Source organism: Hippichthys cyanospilos, chromosome 4 (genome assembly GCF_059441005.1).
Source record: "Hippichthys cyanospilos isolate Australia breed blue-spotted pipefish chromosome 4, RoL_Hcya_1.0, whole genome shotgun sequence".
NCBI lineage: Eukaryota > Metazoa > Chordata > Actinopteri > Syngnathiformes > Syngnathidae > Hippichthys > Hippichthys cyanospilos.
In genome coordinates this window covers 3,454,857-3,480,118 of record NC_142372.1, presented here as the reverse complement: position 1 = coordinate 3,480,118, position 25,262 = coordinate 3,454,857, and the positions used below count along the sequence as shown (strand labels likewise).

Below are 25,262 nucleotides of genomic sequence, written 5' to 3'. Positions count from 1 at the left end.
CATCTTTTATTTGTGGAAAGAAAGGATATTAACCGTTTAATTATAACTTTCAAATAGTTTAAACCAGTGGTTCTCTAATTTTATTTTGATGATGTACATTCCTTTGTACACGTAGGAACCCTGTGAAAATCTCATCTCACCCCCTCAAGTGCCTTCAAGTATCCCCAGTGGTCCACACACCCCCATTTGAGAACCACTGGTTTGCCAGTACCTAGGGATGTTAATAAAATAAAAATAAAACCACTGATATATAGGGCTGGGGAAAAAAAAGCCGACCAAGTCTGGTGCGTCTACTTTAAAATAGCTCAGTCAGAAACATGTTTTTCTTCATACAAACTATAACGCGTAATGTTCATGTAACATTATGTGCGTGTAAATTAAATAGTAAGGGTTCGACGATCTTAAATCGCTAGCTTGCAATGCTAACGACAAATGCTAACCATTTAGAAGAGAGAAATTTTGTTGGTGTCTAATAATTATATGGGGAGATAGTGATAAATAGTAAGTAATATCCACACCAACGTTAATAATCTATTTTAAACATAAACAAATAAACTATAACAAAATGTATTTTTAAGGGGGTGCATGGGAGGGCAGGTCGATTATTTGGTGTAATAATCGATAGGATAATCGTTTTTACATAGATTTGATAGTACTACTACTGATATATCGCCAATTTTATACACAACGTAACTTAAAATGCTTCACATAATGTAAATAAAGTGTGTCTGTTTTGGAAAACTATTTAAAAAACGTTTTATACTAATATAAACCACTAATTTAAAGATCGGGTCATTAGTCGATGGAATCATCGATAGGCTAATCATTTTAAACAGTCGATCGTAAAAGTCCAACTGAAAAATTGTAACATAACTCAAAATCCTTCACAAACTGTCATTAAAGTAAGTTTTTTTTGAAAAAAAATATTAAAAAAAGGTTTATAATAAATTAAATCACTAATTTAAACCAAATTGAATTTACAATAATACTAAAAAAAAACCAGACCTTGATCATAGGTAGCGCAAAAGAGCATAGCTTTCCATCTAAATTTAAAAACATGAACAATTTTTTTTAGTATCTTTTGAAATCATATGATTCACTCGGATAGTCAAAGACAACGTTTTATACACATGTACGGGGAGAAAAAATGCTTTTAGAGGTGATTTTAGGTCGCTGGGTTTTCTATGCGAGTGTGTGCGATTCACAATAATATTTTACGCTAAATGCAATTTCTTTCAGCAATTCCAAAGCCTTACCTACGACCTGTATGATCTCAGCGAGCAGCACTCCATCTGCAACATCCGTCTGAAGGTCCTTGATCAGACGCTTGTGTCCCGACTTGGCTAGGTAGTGATTGGCCCAATCGGTGTAGATCTGCAGACGGACACACGGGCGACGGTCATGAGCCAACAAAAACAAAAAAAAAAAGAAAAAAATAGATCCCGAGAGGGCTGGACCCCCTCACATCCTGCTTGTTTTGCAAACTGCATTAACACTCTGAAAACAACATTAAGTATGAGTGGCGGAAAGAGTTTTATGGCGCTAATAAAATAACAAGACGGGTGAATTGAGCGGAGAGTAGCCTTCTCGCTTTTGTTTGGAGCCCGATCTGGCATATATGTGCGTGGTATTCAAATTGGGGCCATTGTGCTTAGCCCGGGCATTCATCTAGGAGCGCGCGGCGGCCGCTTTCAATGGGCCGCGCTGACATCACTCTCTGGGGGGACAAAAAGAGAGCCTTGGTTGCCTGGGGGGGGAGGCGGCGAGGGGAGGGGAGGGGGGGCCGGCAAGCATGTGAATAATCTCAATAGTCTCATTCATAATTAGTCGGCAAACTCAATTTTTGCTTTTACTCTTTTTATTGTGTGGTGAATGGATGATCGTTGGACTTTTGCCCCCAATGTTGGGGGGGTTAAAAAAAAAAAAAACACACAAAGATTGAGGAAGAGTGCCGAAGATCACAGCAAACCAGAAGGGATTATGTCAACACAAAATAACATTACAGTAGAACTCCTCCACAACAAAATCAGAAATTTTTCACTAGAGCAAATCGATGTCTTGTATTGTAAACATAAAAAAAATTGTGCAATCTACAATCTGACTGAAGTTAATAACAAAACCATCCAACCATTATTTGCAAGGTTTTGAAATGTATAATCATTTAATATATTCATGTTGATTGAAAAACGATCTAAATCTTATACAATGTCACTTTAAAAAAATAAGTGACTGAGGCCACTTTTGTATATCAGTGTTTTGATCTGCCCCAATTACACATTGTATCTTAAATAACAACCAAAAAAACCCTCCAGTTGATTGTTTTTCTCCAAGATTTTTAGCTCATCAAGAGATAAATCAATTACAGATCTTGATTAAACAATCTTTCAATTTGTTTTTTACTCCAGACTACTCAGAGATCATTTGGACCCAATTTGGGCTGTTGATATTGAGACACATCTAATAAGAATAAAAAACCAAAACACTAGCAGACTAAAAATAACTATAGATTGTCAAAACAGGTTCAAAATGGCACCATGTGTTCATTCCTAAATGCTTGCAAATGGGATTTATTTCATAACAAAGTTTACATCGGGGACCCGTATTGCCATCGACACCCACGGGTTAAAATAAGGTTATAAAACACAAGTTAAACCCGATCCATCCCATGAAACGCTCCCTTGTGCACGCCCTCAATGACCCCGTGCATAAGCAATCATTTTGCGATTTCTTCCTCCCGTCTGTAATAGAAGTCGAAAGAGCTGAATGAATGCGCGGCAATTGAAGGATTACGTGGCGGCGGAACATGCACAGTGATGCGCATGACACGATTACAAGCCTTATTTTGCCCTGTTTACACTGTAAACACAGCCTGCCATTGCCATGGCGGTTATTCATCAGATGACTCAGAGCTGGTGCACAACAGGTGTGCACATCAAAGCGGCTCACGTGTCGCACACGCTCATCTCGCCGCGCAAGACCACACATTACACACACAAGCCATCGGAACGCCGTTTCAACCGTAAAGACTTGAGTGGCATGCGGGGTAAGATAAATCCTTCGGCGCAGGATTAAGCTCGCCGCTTTCGATTCACACACTCGGCTTCTCGTGGAGAAAAGGAAGTCCGGTGTTCGGCGGCTATTGTGTGCGAGTTGGCTTCCTTTGAAGCCGCTAAACGGAGGGCTGGAGTTGTAATTAAAAACGAGGTGAAACGGGGAGCCGTCAGTCACAGAGTGGGAAAACACGGGAGGGTCACATCACCTGCGGGCGAGCAAAAGCATGGCCTGGCCGAGGGCTTGAAAAAAAAACTGTACTTGGGGGGAGCGGGTCACGACGTTTGGCTTTTCAACCTCTGTCAAGTTTTGCTTTCTTTGTGAGACGAGACAGATGTTTGACGTTGCGCGTGGAGATACATGCCGCAGGTGGTAGATGATAGAAAAACATAACGGGAGCGTTAGGTCACTTTTGGGAGTCATGTGATGACAGAGAGACATGCTAATTCGTGCTAAAATTCGGAAATACGGAAGAAAATTTCAATCAAATATCTAGCATTCAGATGAAAACAAAAAAGTCATTTTGCTTGGTGAAAAAACTATTTTAAGAACATATGACCAAATAACATATTACCACTTAACTACGAATGATTATTTCTTATACATTTTAAAATGTTTTTACCTAAATATGAACTTTTGCAACATCTCCCCATAAATTTTGGTCTATGATGAATTTACGGCCGAAACAGCACATTTTAGTCGACGTTATGTGTTCAATAGTGATCAGTAGGAACGGCAACTGCAATCTATGCTAGACGCTGCTATAATCTGGACCGTGTGTCATACCAAAATAATACCAAGACATTTGTTTCCTTGTATTATAAGGCAAACTAGTTTATTTTGAAGTTGACCTTACTGTTGTTTATGTCATGTTTAACTGTTACGCAGTGTTAACAATTGTTACTACGATTTCCTTGACATTTTTTTTGTGACATGTAATTAACGGGTTTCCCAGTAAAAATGCGAACGCATCTTTCAAATAGAGATTCTCAAAGTACTCGTTTGAGCCCGACTTAACATACTCTAAAGCATAGCTAAAACCTATGCTAGCTATATACTAGCTATAACCATAACTAAGATTAACCGTACGCTAAAACAGACATCAATAAATCGGGAATGACAAAAACATGTTACAACTCAATGAATACATTCAGCTACTGTAAATGTTCCATGTTACATAGCAACACTCGGAGTAATCCTAAACCTCAACTCACTTTTAGAAAGAGGAGTTGCTGAGCAGCCCGGGACATTCCCACTATCAAAGCCTGTCATGCGCTGACATCATGCACTGGGACTTTTTCTGAATTATCACCCAAACCCGTGGCAAATTTGACACCAAAAGACAATTTACATGCATCCGCGTACGCTAATTTTCAAAAAGCAAAGCAGGAGACGAGCGGATGACAATTTCAGTTTGTCAATGTCCGAACGAGTTCTTGAGATGCGGCGACAGGCGCTGACGATGCGTTCATTGAGACACAAACGTGCGAATCGGCCTCACATCCGAGCGCGCCCCGTTGACCCCGTTTGCTGAGTCACCAAGCCGCGTGAGACTCATGACGCATGCGGCACTGCGGGGCAGGTTGGCATGACTGAGGAAAACCATGCATCACGCTCAAACATGCCCTTGAATTGAAGGGCAGACTCAAGCAAGGGTAGCAGGAAGCTGCTCATTTGCTCTCTCTTAAAGGGCAAATTTTATTGACGATATTTTCTGTTTGTTCCCACGAGTTAACTCATTCGGTCCCAAAGAAATGTGATCGTTTTTTTTTTAGAAGACTCCGGACATTCAAGTCCTGGAACTTAATTACATTTCTTCTTTCTTCTTCTTCTATCTTCTTCTACAAATTGCTAGTACTGAAATATTCTATCATTTTACTAACAATTTAGTAATAATTTAGGTACTCAAGTACAGTGGTATGTCTACAGTATGCACGGAATTAATTTGTTTCGCAAGTAATTTCGTAATGGGAATCTTTCATAAGTGGAGCCGCTTTTTACATGAAAATACCCTAATTTGTTCCAAGCACCCAAAAATGCTCCTGAACCCCTTAAATGAGTATTACTAAATTATAAAAATGCATATATATATATATATATATATATATATATATATATATATATATATATATATATATATATATATATATATATATCCATCCATTTTCTATAGCCACTTATCCCCACAGGGGTCGCAGGCTTGCTGGCGCCTATCTCAGCTGGCTTCAGGCAGTAGGCGGGGGACGCCCTGAACTGGCTGCCAGCCAATCGCAGGGCACACAGAGACGAACGACTAATCATGCGCCCAATCACACCTAAGGACGATTTCGTATGTCCAATTCACTTGCCGTGCATGTTTTTGGGGAGTGGGAGGAAGCCGGAGTCCCCGGAGAGAACCCACGCAGGCTCGGGGAGAACATGCAAACTTTACACAGGAAGGCCGGAGCTAGGTGGATGTGAAATGGGACCTTTGTTTTATTTATATATATATATATATATATATATATATTTTTTTTTTAAATACACATGAGTCCGACAGACACGTAGAGGGTTGTTCAGCCTTGGCGGATATCTGCGCCTCACTGAAGGCAAAATGTTTGATGACAGCTCGGGTTTCGGGTCTTCTCAGGTTGTGGTCAGTGAGTGCATATAAATAATAAAATATAATGTTTTCACAGTGTGCTAGCATTCAAAAATAACATCGGGTACATCTTCATGAACTTCCAAATGGCAGCGATTTTCTCTCATGTGTAAATAGCACAACTCTAGCAGAAAACCATTATCTTGATAACTTTTGCGGCTAATTGTCTCTGTAATTTCAAGGTTCGGTGGATTAGCTAAGAACTTCTGCATTTCACACGCCATTATGCAGTCGTCTTCATACATGAGAAAAGCACAGTCACAAGAGGTTTTCAGGACACCTTCGTTCAGCAGCACATTTCTTTTCTCAAGGAATAAATAACATGAATCCCATTCAAGATTCAAGTGTTTTATCATCATATGCGTAGTAATACTACACAATGAAATTCTCATTCGGTTCACTTTCCCCAGCAGACTACATTCCATAATTGAGCAAATAATAAAGTAGGCAATAAAAAAAAAGTAATAGAGCAATAAGGGCAGAAATAATAAACCACTGAAGTCAAATAAATTTTAAGTATGATCATCACACATTTACCTAATTTTGGAATCAGAGGCCAGTAAACGGGATATTGGTAGTAAAAATGCTTGTTGTTTCCTTAAAAAAACATTGTATGTTATTCAGAAACGTGAAGTCATTATTAGCATTTCGTGGGCAACGCTCTATTTTTTTCACATTGTGAACACATTGTGCAAACAAAATATTGAATATTTGTTACACTAAGAAATATATACCATATTAGGTTCAAATGGATGAATAAATACATAAATTACCAGTTACTCTCCACTGGAATGCTAATTTTGGGACAAAGAACCCCTAGCTTACCCTCCATGCATGCCAAGGTTAAAAAAAGGTGGCGAGCTGAGTCAACTCTGAAAGCACTAGTGATACCGTATCAACAGACATACTGTATTATTGTTGAATTGCATTTCCACAAATGTCCACTATGGGGCATATTTGACTTTGAAAAAACCCTCCAATATAATGTGATACATTTTTAAAACAGCTTCAAACGTTATCACGTGTAACTTTTCAAATTATACAGACTACAAGTTCATTTGACTAGCATGTACATAAATGTGTTTTTGATCCAAAATAGCACTCAGATTTGCCTTTTTGAAGTCGAGAGCCATCTCGTGAGATCCAAAGTAGTCATTGGGCATGCTAAGCGTCAGGACTTGATATTGCCAAATTATTTTCGAAGAAGAGGGTTCTAAAGTCACCTTTGTAAGATCATGCAAAAGCGAAAAGCATTCCTGACCGTTGTTAGACGATATTAGCGGTTACTGAAACCTTAACTTTTTAACACCGCGGTAAACCATGAAACCGGTTATTTTTCCATGCTGGTATCACATAAAAACATGCACTTGTAGCCGTCCCATTTCCCCCCTGACTTCAACCAGGTCTTCCTTACCACTTTGTAGTTGCGGCAGGAGACGCGACTACAGGTCCTGGTTGGTACCTTGAGGCCACCGCGCTCTGCCATGCGTCACCCGGATGAACACGGTTCAAGGCAACAAAAAAAACAGCGTGGCTCCAAGATACAAGAGTTGCTTCCTCGTGAAAGAGTATATTTAGCCTGTGCATGTTTGGTCAGTTCTCCTCTCCACGCGGCTTCGTAGTTAACGCTCACATGCACCAAGGCTGGCGTAACCAAGAGTCACAAACAGGCTAGTATAGTCTAGTATAGTATACATTGTTCACTGCTGATGGATCTTTGACGTTTAAGGTCATCAAATAGGCCAGTCGTGAGAATTACTATACCAAGTTATCGCTTCAACAAAAAAAAATGGACACTGGGTTTTTTTCTGACTTTCTGACTTCAATTGTTGTTTACGTGTCGTTAATATTCTCTTGCTTTTTTGGTTGTGTTCCTGCTCGCCGCTGATATTATCTGTGGTGTTATTTCCTATTATTTCATTGCTTTTTTTTATACACAATCGGTTCTGTAAACATTTATTACGACCACCAATACGTTAGCAAGATACAGATAGCCGTTTTTCAAACCCAGAATTCACAACTCCAACCAGGTCTGTATCTCTCCGTTTCTGGTGCATCACTTGAAATTGCTGACTCAGTCCATGGGCATTATTATCGTACTATAAGGCGCACTTAAAAGCCTTAATTTTTTTAAAAAGCTGATGGTGCACCTTATAGTCAGGTGCGCCTTATATATATGGATCAATATTGAAATTAGGATTCGTAGGGGAACGAACTGATAAAGTAAGATTTACCTGTTTCTTTTGTTTGTTTACAGTTGAACAAGGTTGCTCATATTGATCGAGTTGAGAGTTGAGAGTTTAGAGTTATTATTTGAGTTATTATTGTTATTACTTTGAGTATTACTACACTGTGACTGAAAACGTTTTCAAATATGTCATTAATTGGGGGTGCGCCTTATAATCCGATGCGCCTTATATATGGAAAAGGTTTTAAAATATGCCATTAATTGAGGGTGCGCCTTATAGTGTGGAAAATACAGTATATACAGTATAATGAAGTATTTAGAGGTGCGTTGATTAGGTAATTGGAAAGCATGACGAAAATCACACAGCGAACCAGCAAACAAAAATGTACATGAAAAAAAATCCATGAACAATGTAATGAAACAATGCGCTTGTCTCTTCTCAGTTTAATTCAGTAAATGCACTAAAATACGCTTCAAAACAAAGTACTTCAATCATTTTTGAAAACATCATTAATTGTGATGTTTCTGGCAAAATATATCGCCTGGAAATGTGTTTTTACAGTCACAAACTTGCAGTGATCGAAACCTTACAATATCTGCCTCTGATCTACAATAAAAGATTGAAGTGGTGACATGTCCACAGATGTGATTTTGGGTGTGAAACCCAAATAAGGACAAACACTAAACAAAATGGGTCAAATGAGTAGGATGAATGCAGTGGGATTGAACTAGCCAATTGTTAAAGGTAGAGGTCATGCGTTAAGAACAAACACACCTGTGCAAGCCGCAATGTGTCGTAAAAGTTGTCCGCGCAACACTTGGGGATCAAGTTTCGAACCCTCTTACGCACCGTGAGTTGCTGCCAAATCAACAAATGCGCTTCACACTAAGCTGCGAACATCAAACTGTTAAAAGTTTACGACCTCACATCCAGCAGGGAGAGGAACCTCCAACATTGAACACCATCACCATTTTTGCGTCAATTTGTATTGGCTTGATGACGATCAGGATCAAATTTTTAAACATATTTCCACAGTTTGTTAAAAAAGTGATCAGTAGGAACGGCAACTTTGTCGATTGAGTCATTTACATCTAATGAGTGGCGTTAAAAGGTAACGACGGTTCTCGTCAGCCTATATGAGGCAGTTGAGTGCTGCTAGCCGCCACCGCTGCTAGCTTGCAAGTTTTTTAAAGCACCGTTAATCAGCATAATCAGCATGTGAATTTGATTTCAGGACAATGTACAGTGGGCCCCAGGTTTACGACGTCCCTGCCTTACATTTTTTTCCACCTTAACTCTTGGGCTGCAACATTTTTTTTGTCCCCTCTTTACGCCATACTTTTTTGCCTCACCACATTAAAAACAACAACTTTTCTTTTCAAACATGGCGGTCAGTCTGCGTTCGAGTCTATCAGGGGCACCGCACACATACGTCACTGCTGGTCTGCTATTGGTCGGCGTCACTACTCCCATACTGGTCTGCTATTGGTCCGCGTCACAGTCACTAAGATGCTGGTCTGCTATTGGTCGGCGTCATGGTTTCAAAATTGCTGCACGTTCAAGATTTGTTCTCGTGTGAGGGCTTACATTATCGGATTCATTGTGCATTTTAGTGCTTAATTCAAACTTGAATTGGTTAGCCATGGGTCCTAAGATTGCTAGTGTTGTTAAAGACAGAAGTAAGAAGAACCAAAGAAGGCTAAGCTAGGCTAGCTAGGCCGCCCTCACTTGGGAATATGGCCATAACAAGCTCGTCACGTTACTCAAACGTAAATAAATCCTTTATATATTTTTTATTTATGATCTTTTATACACATTAGCTAATTAACAAAGATTTGGAACGCCGACCATACGGCGAATTCGCGTTAGGATCCCAACTGCGGAACCAGTGAATCTCGTAAACCGGGGGCCCACTGAATATTGTTGATGAGTCGAGTTAGCCGTTACACAATGACATGCTTCCGGAATCTACTTCAAAATAAAAGTGCGCAAAGGCACTGATGTCCACATGTACTTCGGGAAGGTATGTTTTATTTTGAAGTGGGCCTTCCCACTGCCTTATCGCGTGTTACTGCCATGCGTAGTATGAACACTTCTTCAGGCGGTTAGCTTGAATTCTTCAAGCTAAATAAATGGCTTTTTTTTAATCAATCATCACTTTTTTTGTCAAGTTACTTTGCCGTAAGTCTTATTTTCTGATGTAAAGAAATCCGTAATACTGACATTCAAAGAAAAAGTTGAAAAAGCGAACGATGTACTTGACTCGGGCATCAAAATTCTATCGTCTACTTTCCCGCTAAGCCGGTGTTTCTTTTCAGCTCGGTTTTGTCTATGCGGGGCTTCTGTTTTCTCTTGTCCACACACACATCCTTGTGAAGTGGTTTCGGACCGCAGAGCGCTCAAAGCGTCATGTCACTTCTCGCTCCGAGTTTGGCACATGAAAGCCGCGCGGCTTTGCGAGTGGGCACAAGGGAGACCGAACTACTTGGCATTGCAATTTGGAATATGGGAAGCATCTATCAGAAAGCCAAGCTACGTGATTGAAAATAACTGCTGCGGTATGGAAAAACGTACGTCTCAAAATAGATACACTTTGCGCCGGATGCATCGTTTCTTGATAGCTTCAGGTTCTCAACTTAGTCCTCCGAAATTTGTGAATCAATGCAAAGAACAAGGTTGGTACTTATGAATATTTTTTTAATTGATTAGATTAACAAATACCGCAAAATTTTGGACTCTAAGCTGCCATTTTTTTCTCATGATTTGAGCCCTGCGGCTTCTGGTCCAGTGTGGCTTATCTTCAGGTTTTTTTTTTTTTACTAGCCACCAGGGGGCAGTCCACCGGTAAAGCAAATGCGCGTATTTGTTCAAGGTGGGAGTTTATGGAACGACTACGAAATAAAACTAAAAAAATGTGAGTTAATGGCTGTGTTCAAAACAAAGTTTTAAAAATATCTAAAAAATTGTTTTTTAATAAGTTGAATAAGATGTTGTATAAACGTTCAGTACACCATCTTTCCGTGTTAATATCTGATGTTACAACTTGTGGCTTATAGTTCAGTGCGGCTTATGCTTGAAAAAAATGTCTTTTTTTTTTGGCTCTTATATGCCAGTGCGCCTTATAGTCCAAAATTTGCGGTAATCGAAGAATTTTATTTTGCAATATGTATTATGTATTTTTTCCCATGATGATTGGTTACCAACCAGTCATTGTTGTTTATAACAGACTTTTAACAATTAATAAGAAATACACCATGAGAGGGATTGATGTAGTCAAGCATTTCTTAAACGGCCATTGCATTATTTTTTTCTTAGTTAATGCGGAAGTTTACAAATGTAACGTCACACACCCTCCTTTAGACACCTTTAATTTGCCTGATTTTGATTTTATTTGTGCCTTATGATGTCAAGTGAAAGAATCTAAAGTTTGAGCCTCCTAGCTTAAACATTTATCATGTGCCACGCCCACTTTGGGGATCAGGAAATGGTTATAGTTTTGGGATATTTTCCGTAAAAACCCATAAAATAGATTCGTTGCTGTTTTCAGTGTCTCATAATGTTTCCGGCTTTAAAAACAGACCTGCAGTTGAAGTAATAATTGCTTGCATAGATTACTTTGATTGTCTTTATCTATCTGCATTGGTCACATGAGCGCCATCGCAGCCAATAACCAGTCGAGCAGTATCGAAGCAGAAAGGATCATGAACATCGACTACACTTCATAATAAACAAGAAAGGTCATTTTCAGTTTTGAAAATGTGTCCACAGGTTCAAGTGTGCACGCTCCTAATCCCTTTGTCACTCGCACACACGCGCGGGCCGCCAACCCCCCCGCTCGGCTGCGCAATTCGGAGGTTAGCGGCGTGTAATTAAAGCGGCCCTCTTATCAACTGATCTTTAGACTCCAGTAATAACCTGCTCGGCTTCCATCTCCTCTTCCTCTGTGGTCTCGCAGCAGATCCAGATAAGAACCACGTCTGAGGAACACGCTGCGGGACGGCCAGCCCGAAAAGAAGTGTAAACTCAATTGTACGGTATTCGCCATTAAAAGTCCGATGGTAGCAATCACACCGCGCAGCTATTACAAAGCTTTGCTTTCTCATCTACTCGCACCACATGACTGCTTCACACCTGCCCAGCCCTGTTTTTATCACAGTGTCCCAGATCCTGCTCAATATTTAACATGTATGCGGCATCACACCCAGAAAAAAAAGGAAAACCGAAAAGTCCCTTTTCTTAGAAATTCCTAATTAGAACCAGCCTATTTTAGACCCTCTTTAGACTCTATCTATCTATCCATCCATCCATCCATCCATCCATCCATCCATCTATCCATCCATCCATCCATCCACTTTGCCATCCTACCACCAGGGGACATTGTTTCTAACATGTCTGCATGACAAAAGCATCAGCTTTTTAATTACCCTAATATATTATTTAGCAGTGTGAAATGGCCTTGAGTTTCTCACCTGATTCCTAATAAATAGTGCTAGCTGTCAATTGAGACCCATTTTGAAAATCCGATTGAAAATTGAAATAAATTCGGTTTGAAATGACCGAAAAGGAAATTTTGACCGCTAATTGATTAAAATTTGCTTAAAAGTAAATCATGCGTTTGGTTCTAAGACTTTTTTTTTTCCGTTGGTTTGCACTCAGCAAACAAGTTAACTGTGTGTGCCAAGTTTTTGCCCTTAATTATTATTTACTTTACTTATTTTAGATTATTAGTTGTAATGTCAAGCCTTGAAGCCTTGTTTATATCCTGCTTCTTTAAAAAAAGACCAACAAATAGACATATTTGACTAAACATGATGAATAATTGTGATTTAAATATTGACCAAATTCATCGTGATTATTATTATGGCCATAATCGTGCAGGCCTATTTTGCGATTAGTATTGACAGAAATGTTAAAAATCCCATCCCGTAAAAAGACTGTTGAATTATCGCATTGGGATTCAGCCTACCAGTTTCATGTTTAGGTTCTTTGGTTCCAAGCGACACAGCATCAAACTCATGTTGTGCCTTTCAGCTTCTTTTACAGACGCACACACCTGCCTCACAGAAGCTGTGACCTGCAGGTCCAAGCCTCCTCATTCCAAGATTTAGGTAACAAAAAAAACAAAAAAAAAAAGCTCCAGAAAAGAATTACAAGCATCCGCAGCGGGATCCAGAAGAAGGTCTGAGCAAGAAACGATCATGAGCGAATGCACCTTGTGGAAATGACTTTGGGGAGTGGCTAAGCACCTCCAGCTTCTCTCCGCCCACTCCACTACTTAGCGGAGGGAAAAATAAATCCAAGCGAGGAGCGCGAGGAGCCAAGTGGACTCTGCCGCCACCCGGACATGCGGCCAAAGCAAATTTACTCAAAGAGGAAGGGGGAGCGGACCCCGCATTCGGCGGCGCGCCCCCACCTCCGAGGACACCCACCGCAACACATTGTGCTTCCAAATGGGAGGAGAACCGGAGAAAAGGGGGCAGACCTTTTCAGTTCCTCCTCCGGGAATCAAAAAAAAGGATCGCTGGAGACTTGATAGCAGCGAAGAAAGTGCATTGCGAGGATCACAGAGGCCAAACCTCAAAAACCTCGACAGTGTTTCCTTTCTATTTATTATTTCTTTAGCTGGAGGTTGAAAAAAAGCCAAGTTTATTTTCTCTCGGCATCAGCCCGCAGCGCACTGCAGCTGCGCGTATTTATGTGCATGTGAACGTTCCTAACCAAAGTATTTTCTCCACGTGTGTAAAAGCGCGCGGGACGGCGTCCGTTTGAGTGCGTTCCAGGCTCCCGTGCGCACACACCCTGCATGCCGCCGACCACAAATGACAAGCTTGAAATTTGGGGAAAGGCCCAAGATTCACCAGAAGTTCCCATGCTAGGGGGACGCCTGATGGCTTCCAGCAGGCTCAACCGAAGTTAGAAGCGCCGGGAAGTTAACAATAATAGTAATGCCGTGAATAAACCTTGATGCCCATGTGGGATGTTACGTAAAACCAAAATAGCAGAAATCCTTACGCTACTTAAGAAAGCTAATAAAAAATAGGGCTTGGATTGAGATCAAATAATTAGGCATAGTTGAAGCAATGTATTTGTAACCCGAACCCTATTTTTAACTAGCTCCATTTTCATGCATCCGTCTTCCTGTGGAGGAGTTCTTTGAAATTCGAAAAAAAAAGGTTGAGACTGAAGTTGCGCAGTCAATCGAATTTTAATCATGATATTTGCTGCCACGATTAATTAAGCTGATCCTCTGCAATATTAACATTTAAAAAGCCTGCTACCGTACATGTCAAATCAAGCACTTTGTCATCCGGCCACCAGGGGGCACACTCATATTTTGCATGAAACGAGCCTTTGCTTTTCTCACCCTAATGTATTATTTGCCAGTGTGAAAGGGCGTTAAGTTTCTCACCTGATTCCTAATGTATACCGTGCTAGCTATCAACTGAGACCCATTTTGAAAAATCCAATCTGACATTTTCACTGCTAATTGAATAAAACTTGCTTAAAAGCAAACAATGTGCTTGATTCTAAGACTATTTATTTCAATAGTTTGCACTCAGAAAGTAAGTAAGCTGTGTTGCACTGTGTGCCAAGTTTTCGCCATGTCTTGGGTCAATTTGTTTTAATTTATTCTATGTATTTATTTTAGTTTATTATTATTTGTAAGTATCAATCCTTGACGCCTTGTTTATATACTGCTTGTTTAAGTTGTCAGTCCGATGAATGTTGAAATTAATCTTAGAAAAAAAACGCCTCAAGTTTAGCCTACCACATCAATGCAAAGCACACAGTTGCAACTACAGCCAGAGCTAATGATAGCAACAGAGACGCTAATATCGCATGTCAGATTTGGTAGTTTTGTTCGACCATTCTATGTCAAAAGAAAATAACCGTAATCAACAATCAAAACTCGTTATTTTTTACGTTCCTTTTTACTTTAATTACAAGATTTCACTTTCACTTTATAGAAAACAGCTTTTGAGAAACGTGATTGTGATTCCTTATGGAGGATTTTGCAAATAATTAGTTAAAAAATTACAATCGTTTGACAGAAGTACTAAAAACACAACAAAAAAAATAACCGTCGTGTATCAAAGCAGATATTCCCACTGTATTGATCTATTCCTGAAAATTCGAACCCTTAATGGAATAAAAGCTTAAAATGGGGAAATTCCAAACCCTGAAACTCTAGGCCTCGTAAGGACAGTTTAAAAATCTCAACATTTGAAAAAATGAAAGATATATTTCAACCATCTGCTTGTTACTGACAACACATTTTGACCTTGTTCTTTCGCAAATGACAAGTTAGACAGCCAAGAAAGTCTTCATCACTGAGGAACGGTGCCTGCGCCAAATGTCAGAAGGACGTGGTCACATTTTCGGAAGAGCATGAGTAAGATGAGATGTCAACATGATGGACAAAACACTAAGCGGAGAAAATAAAAATACAACAACGAGAGCAGATCGTAAATCTAGAGTCTTTCGCTTTTCATCAATTTCGTCTAATTTGTCCAATTGACACGGCGGTCCCCAAATGGCCCTAACCAGCATTGATTTAAAGGCTCCGGAAGCACAAAATATGTCCGCGTTTAAAGGTTTGTCTTGAACTGTTTTTACAGAGACTTGAACAAGCTCATTAAACGGAGTCGCAGTGAATAGCTGTCCAAGAAGGCCTTTCACTGGCCCGAATAAATCTGTTTCAGGGACAAAAAGGGGTGGGGGGGGTAACCCTGCTGTGGAGAAGGCTTTTGTTTTGGGGGGAGAACCCCAACTCAGCCCTTCCCCGGGGGGGACGGGGGTTGGGGTGGTCCTGCTGCCTGGCTGTTCACTTTGTGGGCGAGGACATATGGACACGCAGAGGCTCAGAGGCAAAACAAAAGTCAAAAAGGACACTAACTGTGTCTTTCATTGACTTCCTCTTGAGTATGTATTAAAATGTTCAGATATATCGACCAGGTCGGGTAAGTCGACTTTAAAAATAGGTAAGCATATCCAACTGGTAGCTCCACCATGTCTTTCTTTAAAGACACCACAACGTATAATGTGCATATGACATTATGTGAATTAAATAGTAGCAAGTGTAATCGTTTGCTTGCAATGCTAATGAAGATTGCTAACTTTTTAGCATAGACAAATTTTGTTGGTGTCTAATAATTATCTCATAATTATATGTGGAGAATAATATGTGCTTAAAAAAACTTTTTTTTAACTCACTGTCTACTGAAAATGACATCACACGTGCTGAAGGTTCAGGGAAGAAGGTCATATGACGTCACATGACAAACAGCTGAGCCGTGATCGGTCTTTGACCGAGACTTGAGCACAGGTGTCACTTTCAGTCGGCGGCATGAAGAATTTTTGTTTCAATCTTCATTTTATGTGAAAACGTACCAAATAACAGACAAAATATTGACTTTTAATTGCTAAAAATGGCAAAATAAATGGACTATCCTTTCAAACAAGTTATGGACACGTTCTGAATGTAAAGTTGACATAAAAACATTTAAAATCGGTATTCAATATTTTATTACTTATTATTTCCCACTCGATGTTTCAAACATCAAAAAAAAGCTTTAAATCAAAGGTCGTTGGGTTTATTTGCCCTAATAAAATCTATTTAAATTGTGATGGTCCAGAATGAAGGAATACAATGGCACAGGCCTTTCAAATCGGTGCTTTTTGGAAGCGCAATATCCCGCCCATTTACTGTAATTGGTGACATCCATCAACGCAAACAATGACCTCGTCCTCCCCCCAACCCACAAACAGCAACAATGAACACATCGTATTGTATTAGATGGACATCTGTGGTCCATGTAGGGCAGGAAGGCCCGGGGCAATAGATGTACATTAGATACATTGTAAAAGTTGCAGATTGAGGTTGCGGTGCGTTCAAAGCCCAGGGGATGTCAAACGCTCGATGAGCGGCCGTAAGATCAGATGTATGTGTCGATTGGGTATTAAAGTAAAGCGTTCATTTGTACGGACTTTGTTTTGAATGTAAAGATATTTCTTGCTGCTGGAATGAAAATAAAGTATGGAGGCCATTTTATACATGCTTTTAATTCATACGCTAACCCCAGGGAAAAGGCTTGACATGTGAAGTGTAATTGCAATAAAATACGATTTTTCAATGTTTGTTTCTTTTACTTTCACCTGGGTATTTTTTTTCGGTTTCAGACTAAGCTGTAATATACGCTGTAAAAAAATTAACAGTTGTTGAAAGTTGATTTCTAGGTATACTTAGGTATATATTAGGTATACTTATACAATTTTTATAGATAATTATTATATATAGTCAGCGCTTAGATGGGGGGGGGGGCGCAGAACGTTTTCTCTTTCCTGTGGGCTTGGCAAAATATAATTGAGAAGCACTTGGGTTTAGGCCTTGATATTTTACATTTCTTTCTGTTTGAATACCGCAAAAAATTAAACTTTTGTAGAAGCTAGACAAAACACTGCACAAAACAAAAGAAAAAAAAAAGATACAAAATCTTTGAAACAAGGCAGTGAAAAGTGAAAAGTGTTACAGCGAGGGAATAACGCACTGTACTTTTTGCTCGGGATACAATAGTTTGTGTTTCGTCGCATCCGATCGGGAAACGAGAGAGTGACATCATTGTCTCTCTGCGGAGGTCATATCGGTGACCTTGGGCGAGATGACTTCAGCGCCGGTGACCCGTCCCTGCGGGCCCCTACTCCTACTTTCACACCGCCTCCCGCTTCCATCCTGAGATGGAGCTGATTGCGTTAGCTTAGGCGCCCGTGCGGCTCATTTCCCCAGCGGGCGCCTCTCACAATCACCCCCCCCTGTCTGCACCCCGCGCGGAAAGCGGAGAAGGGGAGAAAGTGAAGGCAGGAAGGCACCTTGCGGGGGGAGATCAATGAGAGGATGCTCGAGTCAGGAGAAGCAGATGCCGAAGCTTAATTAATAGGGTTACGCTGGCCAATGACTTCACGCAGGAAGGCGAGGGGACAGCTACGCAGGAAGTGGAATCTGATGGAGACGCATTAGGCAGAGGTGAGGTCATGACTGGAGCCAAATGTTATTGGATCCTTCGCATCCTCCAAAAAATGTCTGATCCTTTCGTTTGAGTTGAGGACGCCACCATTAAAAAAAAAAAAATCAATATGAAAAAAAATGGATTGCAGACAGAGCAGTTTTCTCATGAAGTCACGGCACAATTATCCCCAAAATAAAGCCGCGAAATACATGAGTCCAAATATGATTTATTCCTTCGGAGCTAAAATCGGATGCAAGTGGACGAAACCACACATTTCCCAACAGCTCGCTGGAAGACACTGGCTGGTTATTTCATAAAAATAGAACAAAAAGAAAATCGATGTCTTCCTCATTCTGTACAGTGTACACTAATATATATGTATAGAATGTAGAGAATTAATGTCACATGTATAGCACGAAACTGCACAGTGAAATTCTTACTCTGTTCACCACAGCAGTATGTATGTATGCATATATATATATATATATATATATATATATATATATATATATATATATATATATATATATATATATATATATTAGATTGGTAGTCATACTTGATGTGTTCATGATGGAAAATTCCCGTCTGAAAAGTGCTTAAAAAAAGAAAAAGAAAATAACGACTCGAAAATTTTGAAAGCTATCAAAAATATATGGAATAAACTTGCAATACATCAAGTATTTTAGAGATTGAATAAATTGTAGAGAATTATAAGGGATATTTGCAATGTTTTCACCAAATGGCAATGTAATTAACTTGGATTTGACAGCATTTGATTCAAAAGTAATCTACTTTTTTTCCACTTGTGATATAATGCCAGAGTTAAATAATGTAAACAAGTGGAATACAAATCAAAGACAATTACACATCTCTAATAATAGAGGATGAACATCTGTCACTCTGTTCCAGCTGTCATATATATTAAAAAAAAATGTAATATGTCGGCTATCACCAGTAAATCCGACTTTTGTTTATATAGCGCCCCCGTTTGTAAATAGCAAACAATGACCCCTAACAGCCTCCCAATATATTTTATTGATGTTGTAGTGAGATCAATTCAGCTTTCAGGAGAAGCTGGGCCTTCAGTGTGACCTTAATAAAGCACATATTTGCACAGGGGATGGCTTTTTATCAAGAAGCTTATCAAGAAAGAAGCCTCTTATCAAGCTGTCACATGGACAAGTCATTCCCTATGGGGGAGGGAGGTGGACATATTTATGAGGGAAAGTACATCTTAAAAATCATAAAAAAACATATATTACGATTATGAAAAGGATTATAACAATTTGTCTGATGATGAACGTAAAAAAATATGGTGGTCTTTACCTACTTTATGTACAATACGTTTTAGTATTAAGATGCAAATAATCGTATAAACACTAGAGGGCAGCAAAGTTGCAGAGTTTTTTTTTTTGTTTATTTACAGCAAACGACGTCAGTAGGGACATTTTCGCTGCCTTGTTAAAACTGAGGGGATCTCCTCGCATGCTCTGCTGGCATCACGGATTAAGTGTTCCTTCCAGGTGGACGCAACATGTCAGTGTGTTTGGAGCCAAGTGGGCCGTCCAGATTGGGAGCGGGGAGCACCAACCTCGAAAAAAACACACCACTAATCCCACACATGAGTACTGGCACGTTCCATTGGGAAATTTCCAACTCAACGCTTTCTATTGAGAATTTTCCTTTCACTGTTTTACGTTGACTACATTGTTAATTATATATATATAACTAAAAAAGATGCGGGATTATGTGCAATGTTTTATAGTTATGGAATAAAACAGAAGGATTCGAATGACATGGAATGAGACTGAACATGTTGAATGAATTGGAGGGCTGAATGAACAAAATGGAATTATGAAAAGTTTCAGGCAATTTTGAGCGAATGAAGAAGCGATTCTGTGCACACATTGCCCACTTGTTACTGTAGTGATTGCGGTTGACTATTCGTCTCAACTGTGGGTGTTGAAAGTCTTTTCAGCTTGGTCTCCATCAGTATGACGCACGTTGCACCCCCGAGCAGCTAAAAATGCACAACCCACATACTCCAAGTGATTGCTGCATTATTTCCTGCTATCTTGCCATCTGTTGGTGTCCATAAAAAATGTGTCATTTCTGCTCAACAGTTATGGTTCTAAGGGGTTTATTTTTTAGATAAACAATTTTTGGTAAACAATTCCTTCATTTGAGGCGCAGGTTGACCCCAGGGATGAGCTTCTATTCAAGGGATATTTCGCTATTTTTAGCTGTAGGATCATATTTTGTCCGTAAATGTGATCATTTTATTATTTTTCTTGTATAATTAATACATTTAAAACACTTTCCTGTCATTACTATAATTATTATTATTACCTGAACATTTTCCACTTGCTGTTGAATGAAAACGGCTTAACCAATCAGGGCCTAGCTTTCAAATGTCACATGACCTAACACCAGAAACGGATGAGCCATAATTGGTTGTTACCTGAGCACTTAGCAAAGGCGATGTCATTTTCAGTTGATGGCAAGTGGAAACAGTTGTTTTTCAAGAGTCTTACATGAAAAATATGTTATTAACTTAATTACTGACATTATTAAGATTTGTAAATTGCAAAATAAGTAACGTATCACCTCAAATAAAAAAAAGGGAGAAGAAAACTTGTTTTCTTTTGATATAATCAACTCTTTTTAAGTCTTATATTAGCTTAGCTATTAGCATGGCTATTTTTGTCGGCACTGTGGAAGTGATGATTACTAAATTGAATGGTGATGATGATTAAACGTCAGTAGCCAATCGAGGGATATTTTTCAGTTTTGCTTTTCAATATATTTTGATGAGATGCATAAAGAAAATTTTGTCTTGCTACCGTGATTCCTCAAATATAAGACACACTTTTTTCCCCCCAAAAAATACAGGCCAGAAGTATGAGTGCATCTTATAAATGGTTAAAAGGTTAGATTTTTTTTTTTTTTTCGGGTCATCGACGAGTTTTGACGTGCAAATGTACATTTTCATCCCGGCTGTATTCTTAGCTACAATAATTACGGTAATGACACGAGTGCGGGATTCAGTTGTCTGTTAGCATCCAGTGCTTGAGTTGCAACTAATAGCGGCTCATGTTAGCTGCGGTTGTTACGCCATCATTTTCAATAAAAGAAGCGAGCAGACTGAACCAACGTTCAAGTCCATCTTTGTTCACACAGGGATATTACAGTATCTTTCGAGCAGAAAGGGTTTCGTGTAGCAAAGAAGATTGCAAAGCGCGAGGTCTTATAAATGGTTAAAAGCTTAATTATTTTTTTTTTTCCGGGTCATCGACGAGTTTTGACGTGCAAATGTACATTTTCATGTATTCTTAGCTACAATAATTACGGTAATGACATGAGTGCGGGATTCAGTTGTCTGTTAGCATCCAGTGCTTGAGTTGCAACTAACAGCGGCTCATGTTAGCTGCAGTTGTTACGCCATCATTTTCAATAAAAGAAGCGAGCAGACTGAACCAACGTTCAAGTCCATCTTTGTTCACGCAGGGATATTACAGTATCTTTTGAGCAGAAAGTGTTTCGTGTAGCAAAGAAGATTGCAAAGTGCGAGGCCGCTCCAAGGTTTGGGCCTAGAGCGGCGCCCGTAGCCAACCAAACACAATAACGAGCTCCCTTTGCACACTCGGCTGGTCCTGACTCTCTTTATAGCTCAGATAGAGTAATTAACACAAATTTTCAATCTTCAAAACATTGTATACCAGCACTGTGTTTTGATTCTCTCGAGAGAAGGCCAAACAAACATTTCACAACACAATCAGAAGCTTCGCGAGAGTCTCGGTAGTAGACGGACGGCGGTACATGTCATGTCAAAGGTCGACCTAGCCGAGGGTGAAAACGGCTGCTTTATCAGCACCGCGGGGATGGAGGGAGGCGGTAAAGAGAGATAGAGGAAGTCATTGAAAAATAGGTCAGTGAGAAAACGTGATTAGCCATCAAAGAAGCGTCGGTGGACGCCGCTCTCCGCCGGTTGTCATCACATGTTGGTCTCCTAAACAAAAGCCGGCCTTGCTTACTGTACGGACAGGTGGCTGGCTCAACAATACGCACCGACGCTTCCGTCCGACTCCGAAATGCCTTACAAGGCCGCGGAGACGTCCCTTGGCCGCGAGGCCGTCTGCGTGGGGTTGCTAAGTGCAGCCAACAGTGAACAAACACGGCACGGTGCCCGTGCTGACGTCCTCGAACCGCGGGGACACGCGCGCCGATAGCAACTAAGGACGGAAGCGGACACAAATCCAACCAAGATGAAAATTGAGTCCGCGGGACGCGATGGGATTTCTGCAAAATTTGAAATATAAAATAACGCCTAGAATAACTTTCCAGTTTTCAAAATGTTTTCAAAAGGAGTCGGGGTCGTTTTTCAGCTGCAGCGGAGATCTGTCCTAATGCTGAAAAGTTGACTCGAAAAAATATAGTTCATGGCAGCCACAGGAAATTTTTGTGTTTACCTTTGTTTTCCTCACCTAAAAAACTAAAATATTACCACACAGGTAAATTGAAAGTAATCAGAGCTTCCTGTGGTACTTCAAATCGAATATTGAGTTAAAAAAAAAAAAAAAAAAATATATATATATATATATATATATATATATATATATATATAATTTTTTTGGGTAAGGAACAAATACAAATATAAATACAAGTAAAAATATAAATACAATAAATACATATAAATACAAAGACAGAAGACCAATTAACACATTTCCACTTGATTATTATTTAACGGTTTTCGCTAATCAATGTTTTTTGTTTCAACTTAAATCGTACCAATATTTCGTCTCTTAACTATGAGGCAGACGTGCTAACCACTCTTCCACCATGCCAAGCATTCAAAGACATCTCTATATACGTATATTATTTGACATGGTAAGGTTTATTTTGAAGTTGGCTGGCCTTCTCACCACATTTGCTGGCGTGTTTTACTGTCACGCAAAGCAGTAACAAGCAGTGCATTCTCATGTGTACTCCATTATAAAAACAAAAACAAAAAAAATGTAGAAACCAGCCAAAAGACGATATTGTCTTGTGCATGGACAAGAAATTTCGAGGTGTTCTAATCCCTCGATTTCTAGTCCCATCCTTATGAATTATCCATGTGTTATTATCCAAATAAGTGGGCCATTTAAGTAATTGTGAGGTTGTTAAAATTCACACACTATAATTTGTTTTATAATTGGGTGCGGGACAATAGAAGGCGATCACTGGGTAAAAAAAGCCAATTTTACAGGGGAGCGAGAAAAGGAAATTCCAAGAAGCGACGTTGAAGACAGTGAAGCAACGTCGGTTCATTTTTCACACATTTTGGATAAAATTCACCGTTTCGAATCGTGAAACTGAGTAAAATTGAATATCAGGCTGGAAAAGTTTTCTCAAAATGGGGAATCACTGAGCTAGGGAGCCCTAAAATTGGTAGAAAAAAAACGAAACCAGATTGTGACGTGGGGTTTTGGGGAAATTTGTTTCGGAAAATTTGGGGTTTTCGGAAAATTTCCCCTTGGTCCCATTCTTATGGCTCCTCCCCATATGTTGTCACTAGACTCACCAAGTGAAACTATTTCATCGTTGAATTTTTCCTGACCTGAGCGTTGCGCCTGATCTCTGTGCCCGTTGCAGGTCGCCGCGGATGACCCGAGCCCAGTTGCTGGTTCAGAGACGGAATTTGCGTCTTCAGCGGCGCAGCGGGCAAAGTGAGAGCCGGTGACCTGCTGGGGACTTGAGGGATGGGCAGCGCGCTGTGTACCGGTTTGGGGAGTCCCGACTTCATGTTCGGGCCCACCAGAATGGCGGGCATCTTCGCCCTCGGCTCCAACTTGACTGCGCGGTCCTTTCGCGACTATGAAATGCAGCAAACTTCACCTTATGGACGAAACATCTGAATCTGCATCTGAAAGTTGGATTTTATGGACTTATCTCAGCGAGGGGGGCCAACAAAGTCCACTGAAAAGCAAGGCCACCTGTTTCCTGGTTTCGTAGTTTCTCGGTTCAATTATAAAACGTCAAATCTTCTGGCGGACGTCGGGAAAGGACAAAACACAGCAGAAAAAAAGTCCAAACACGCAAATCCAAAACTGAACTTCAAGCCCAGAGGAAGTCCAAGTGGACACCTCCATTCGTAATCCAGCAATGAGCAAGCTGCGGACCCTTCGAGAGGCAGAACGATACGTCTGTTTGACTGCGGCGGAAAAGACGAGTAGAGGGAGCAGCGGCGGCGTACGCTCGCTTGAGCGACTCCTCGGTCTGTGACAACACAGGCGGGAACACGCCGGACTTGACTGGCTCTCTCTCTCTGCCTGCCTGCCCGCCTGCTGCCACTTCAAAGCAGGTGTGGCTTACATGTGGGCTGACATACGTGAGGACACACACACACAAACAAGGGGGAGTTCTCAGACACAGTGAGGACGTCCCATTCGCATAATGCTCTGAAGGATATGTGAATTATGAGGGCTTTAAAATAGTAACTGTTAGCAATAAAATAAAGTATTTTGTCCATTTTGTCCACTTATTTTAATTTTACATTCATGGGATACTGAATGCTTTTGTTAATTGTCTACTGGAATGAAAGCATTGTTTTTTCATCCGTGCTGATTTATCAAAACACTCCATCCATCTGGTCCTGGATTGGACCTTTAGTCAAATTTTAGAGGCCTAGATTTGTGGGGTCCACCAAAAAAGTCCAAGATGTCTCCACAAAAACCGTTAAACTTGGAATCTGGTCCCCACTATGCAAAAAAACAATAGTGCGCACACACACACACACACGCGCGGGTTTTCCAATCGCAGTGAGGACATCTCATTTATGTAATGCATTTCAGATGCTTAACCATAACCATAACTATCAAAAACAGATTGCCTAACCTTAACCTTTACTCCAACCTCAACCAAAATCCAATTCAAACTTTTACCCTTCAAGCAAGCCTTGACCCCCAAATAGAGGCTTGAACATATGGGGTCCACCAACGTGGTCAGAGCTTTCCAAAACAGTAATCATGGAAGTCATATAACGAATGTTTGATTGTTTTTGTTTTGTTTTTTCGTTTCCAAATCTGTTTGCGAATTGCCAGTACAACAAAAGACGAACTATTATTGTGCTGCCTCTCTTGGCTTCCTTTTGTTAGCGAGTGGCCAATTAGTAGACAGTGAGCAAAGCAGGCAGATGCAGCCTGCAAAAAAAAAAAAAACAACAAAAAAAAAAACCCACTGAAGTCAAAACGGGGATATTTGCACTTCTTTTCGGTTTTTAGTCAAACTGCAGCACATAGACATTTACGCATACATTAGATGTCAGTATTTACATAATTAAGGATTATTGTAACTGGATTAGCATTAGCATACCAAATGTATCATCTCCGAGAT

The 25,262-nt window shown here is 40.0% G+C and overlaps 1 protein-coding gene across 6 annotated transcripts in view; it reads right to left on the bottom strand.

Annotated features, from left to right (window-relative positions):
* The window catches only part of nav2a (neuron navigator 2a), a 164,111-nt gene that overhangs the window by 70,551 nt on the left and 68,298 nt on the right, over nucleotides 1-25,262 (bottom strand). For 5 of the 6 annotated variants that reach the window (XR_015865267.1, XM_088412190.1, XM_088412191.1 and 2 more), the window contains exons 1-2: nucleotides 23,488-24,086; nucleotides 1,257-1,374 (exon numbers count right to left, since the gene is read on the bottom strand). Coding sequence is in view for 5 of the 6 variants with exons in the window: in XM_088412190.1 (XP_088268316.1) it covers nucleotides 1,257-1,374; nucleotides 23,488-23,700 (331 nt within the window). In the remaining variant the exon portion in view is untranslated. Of the gene's footprint in view, nucleotides 1-1,256; nucleotides 1,375-23,487; nucleotides 24,087-25,262 lie in introns of those variants that run through there. The other variant, XM_088412194.1, reaches the window with a different exon arrangement.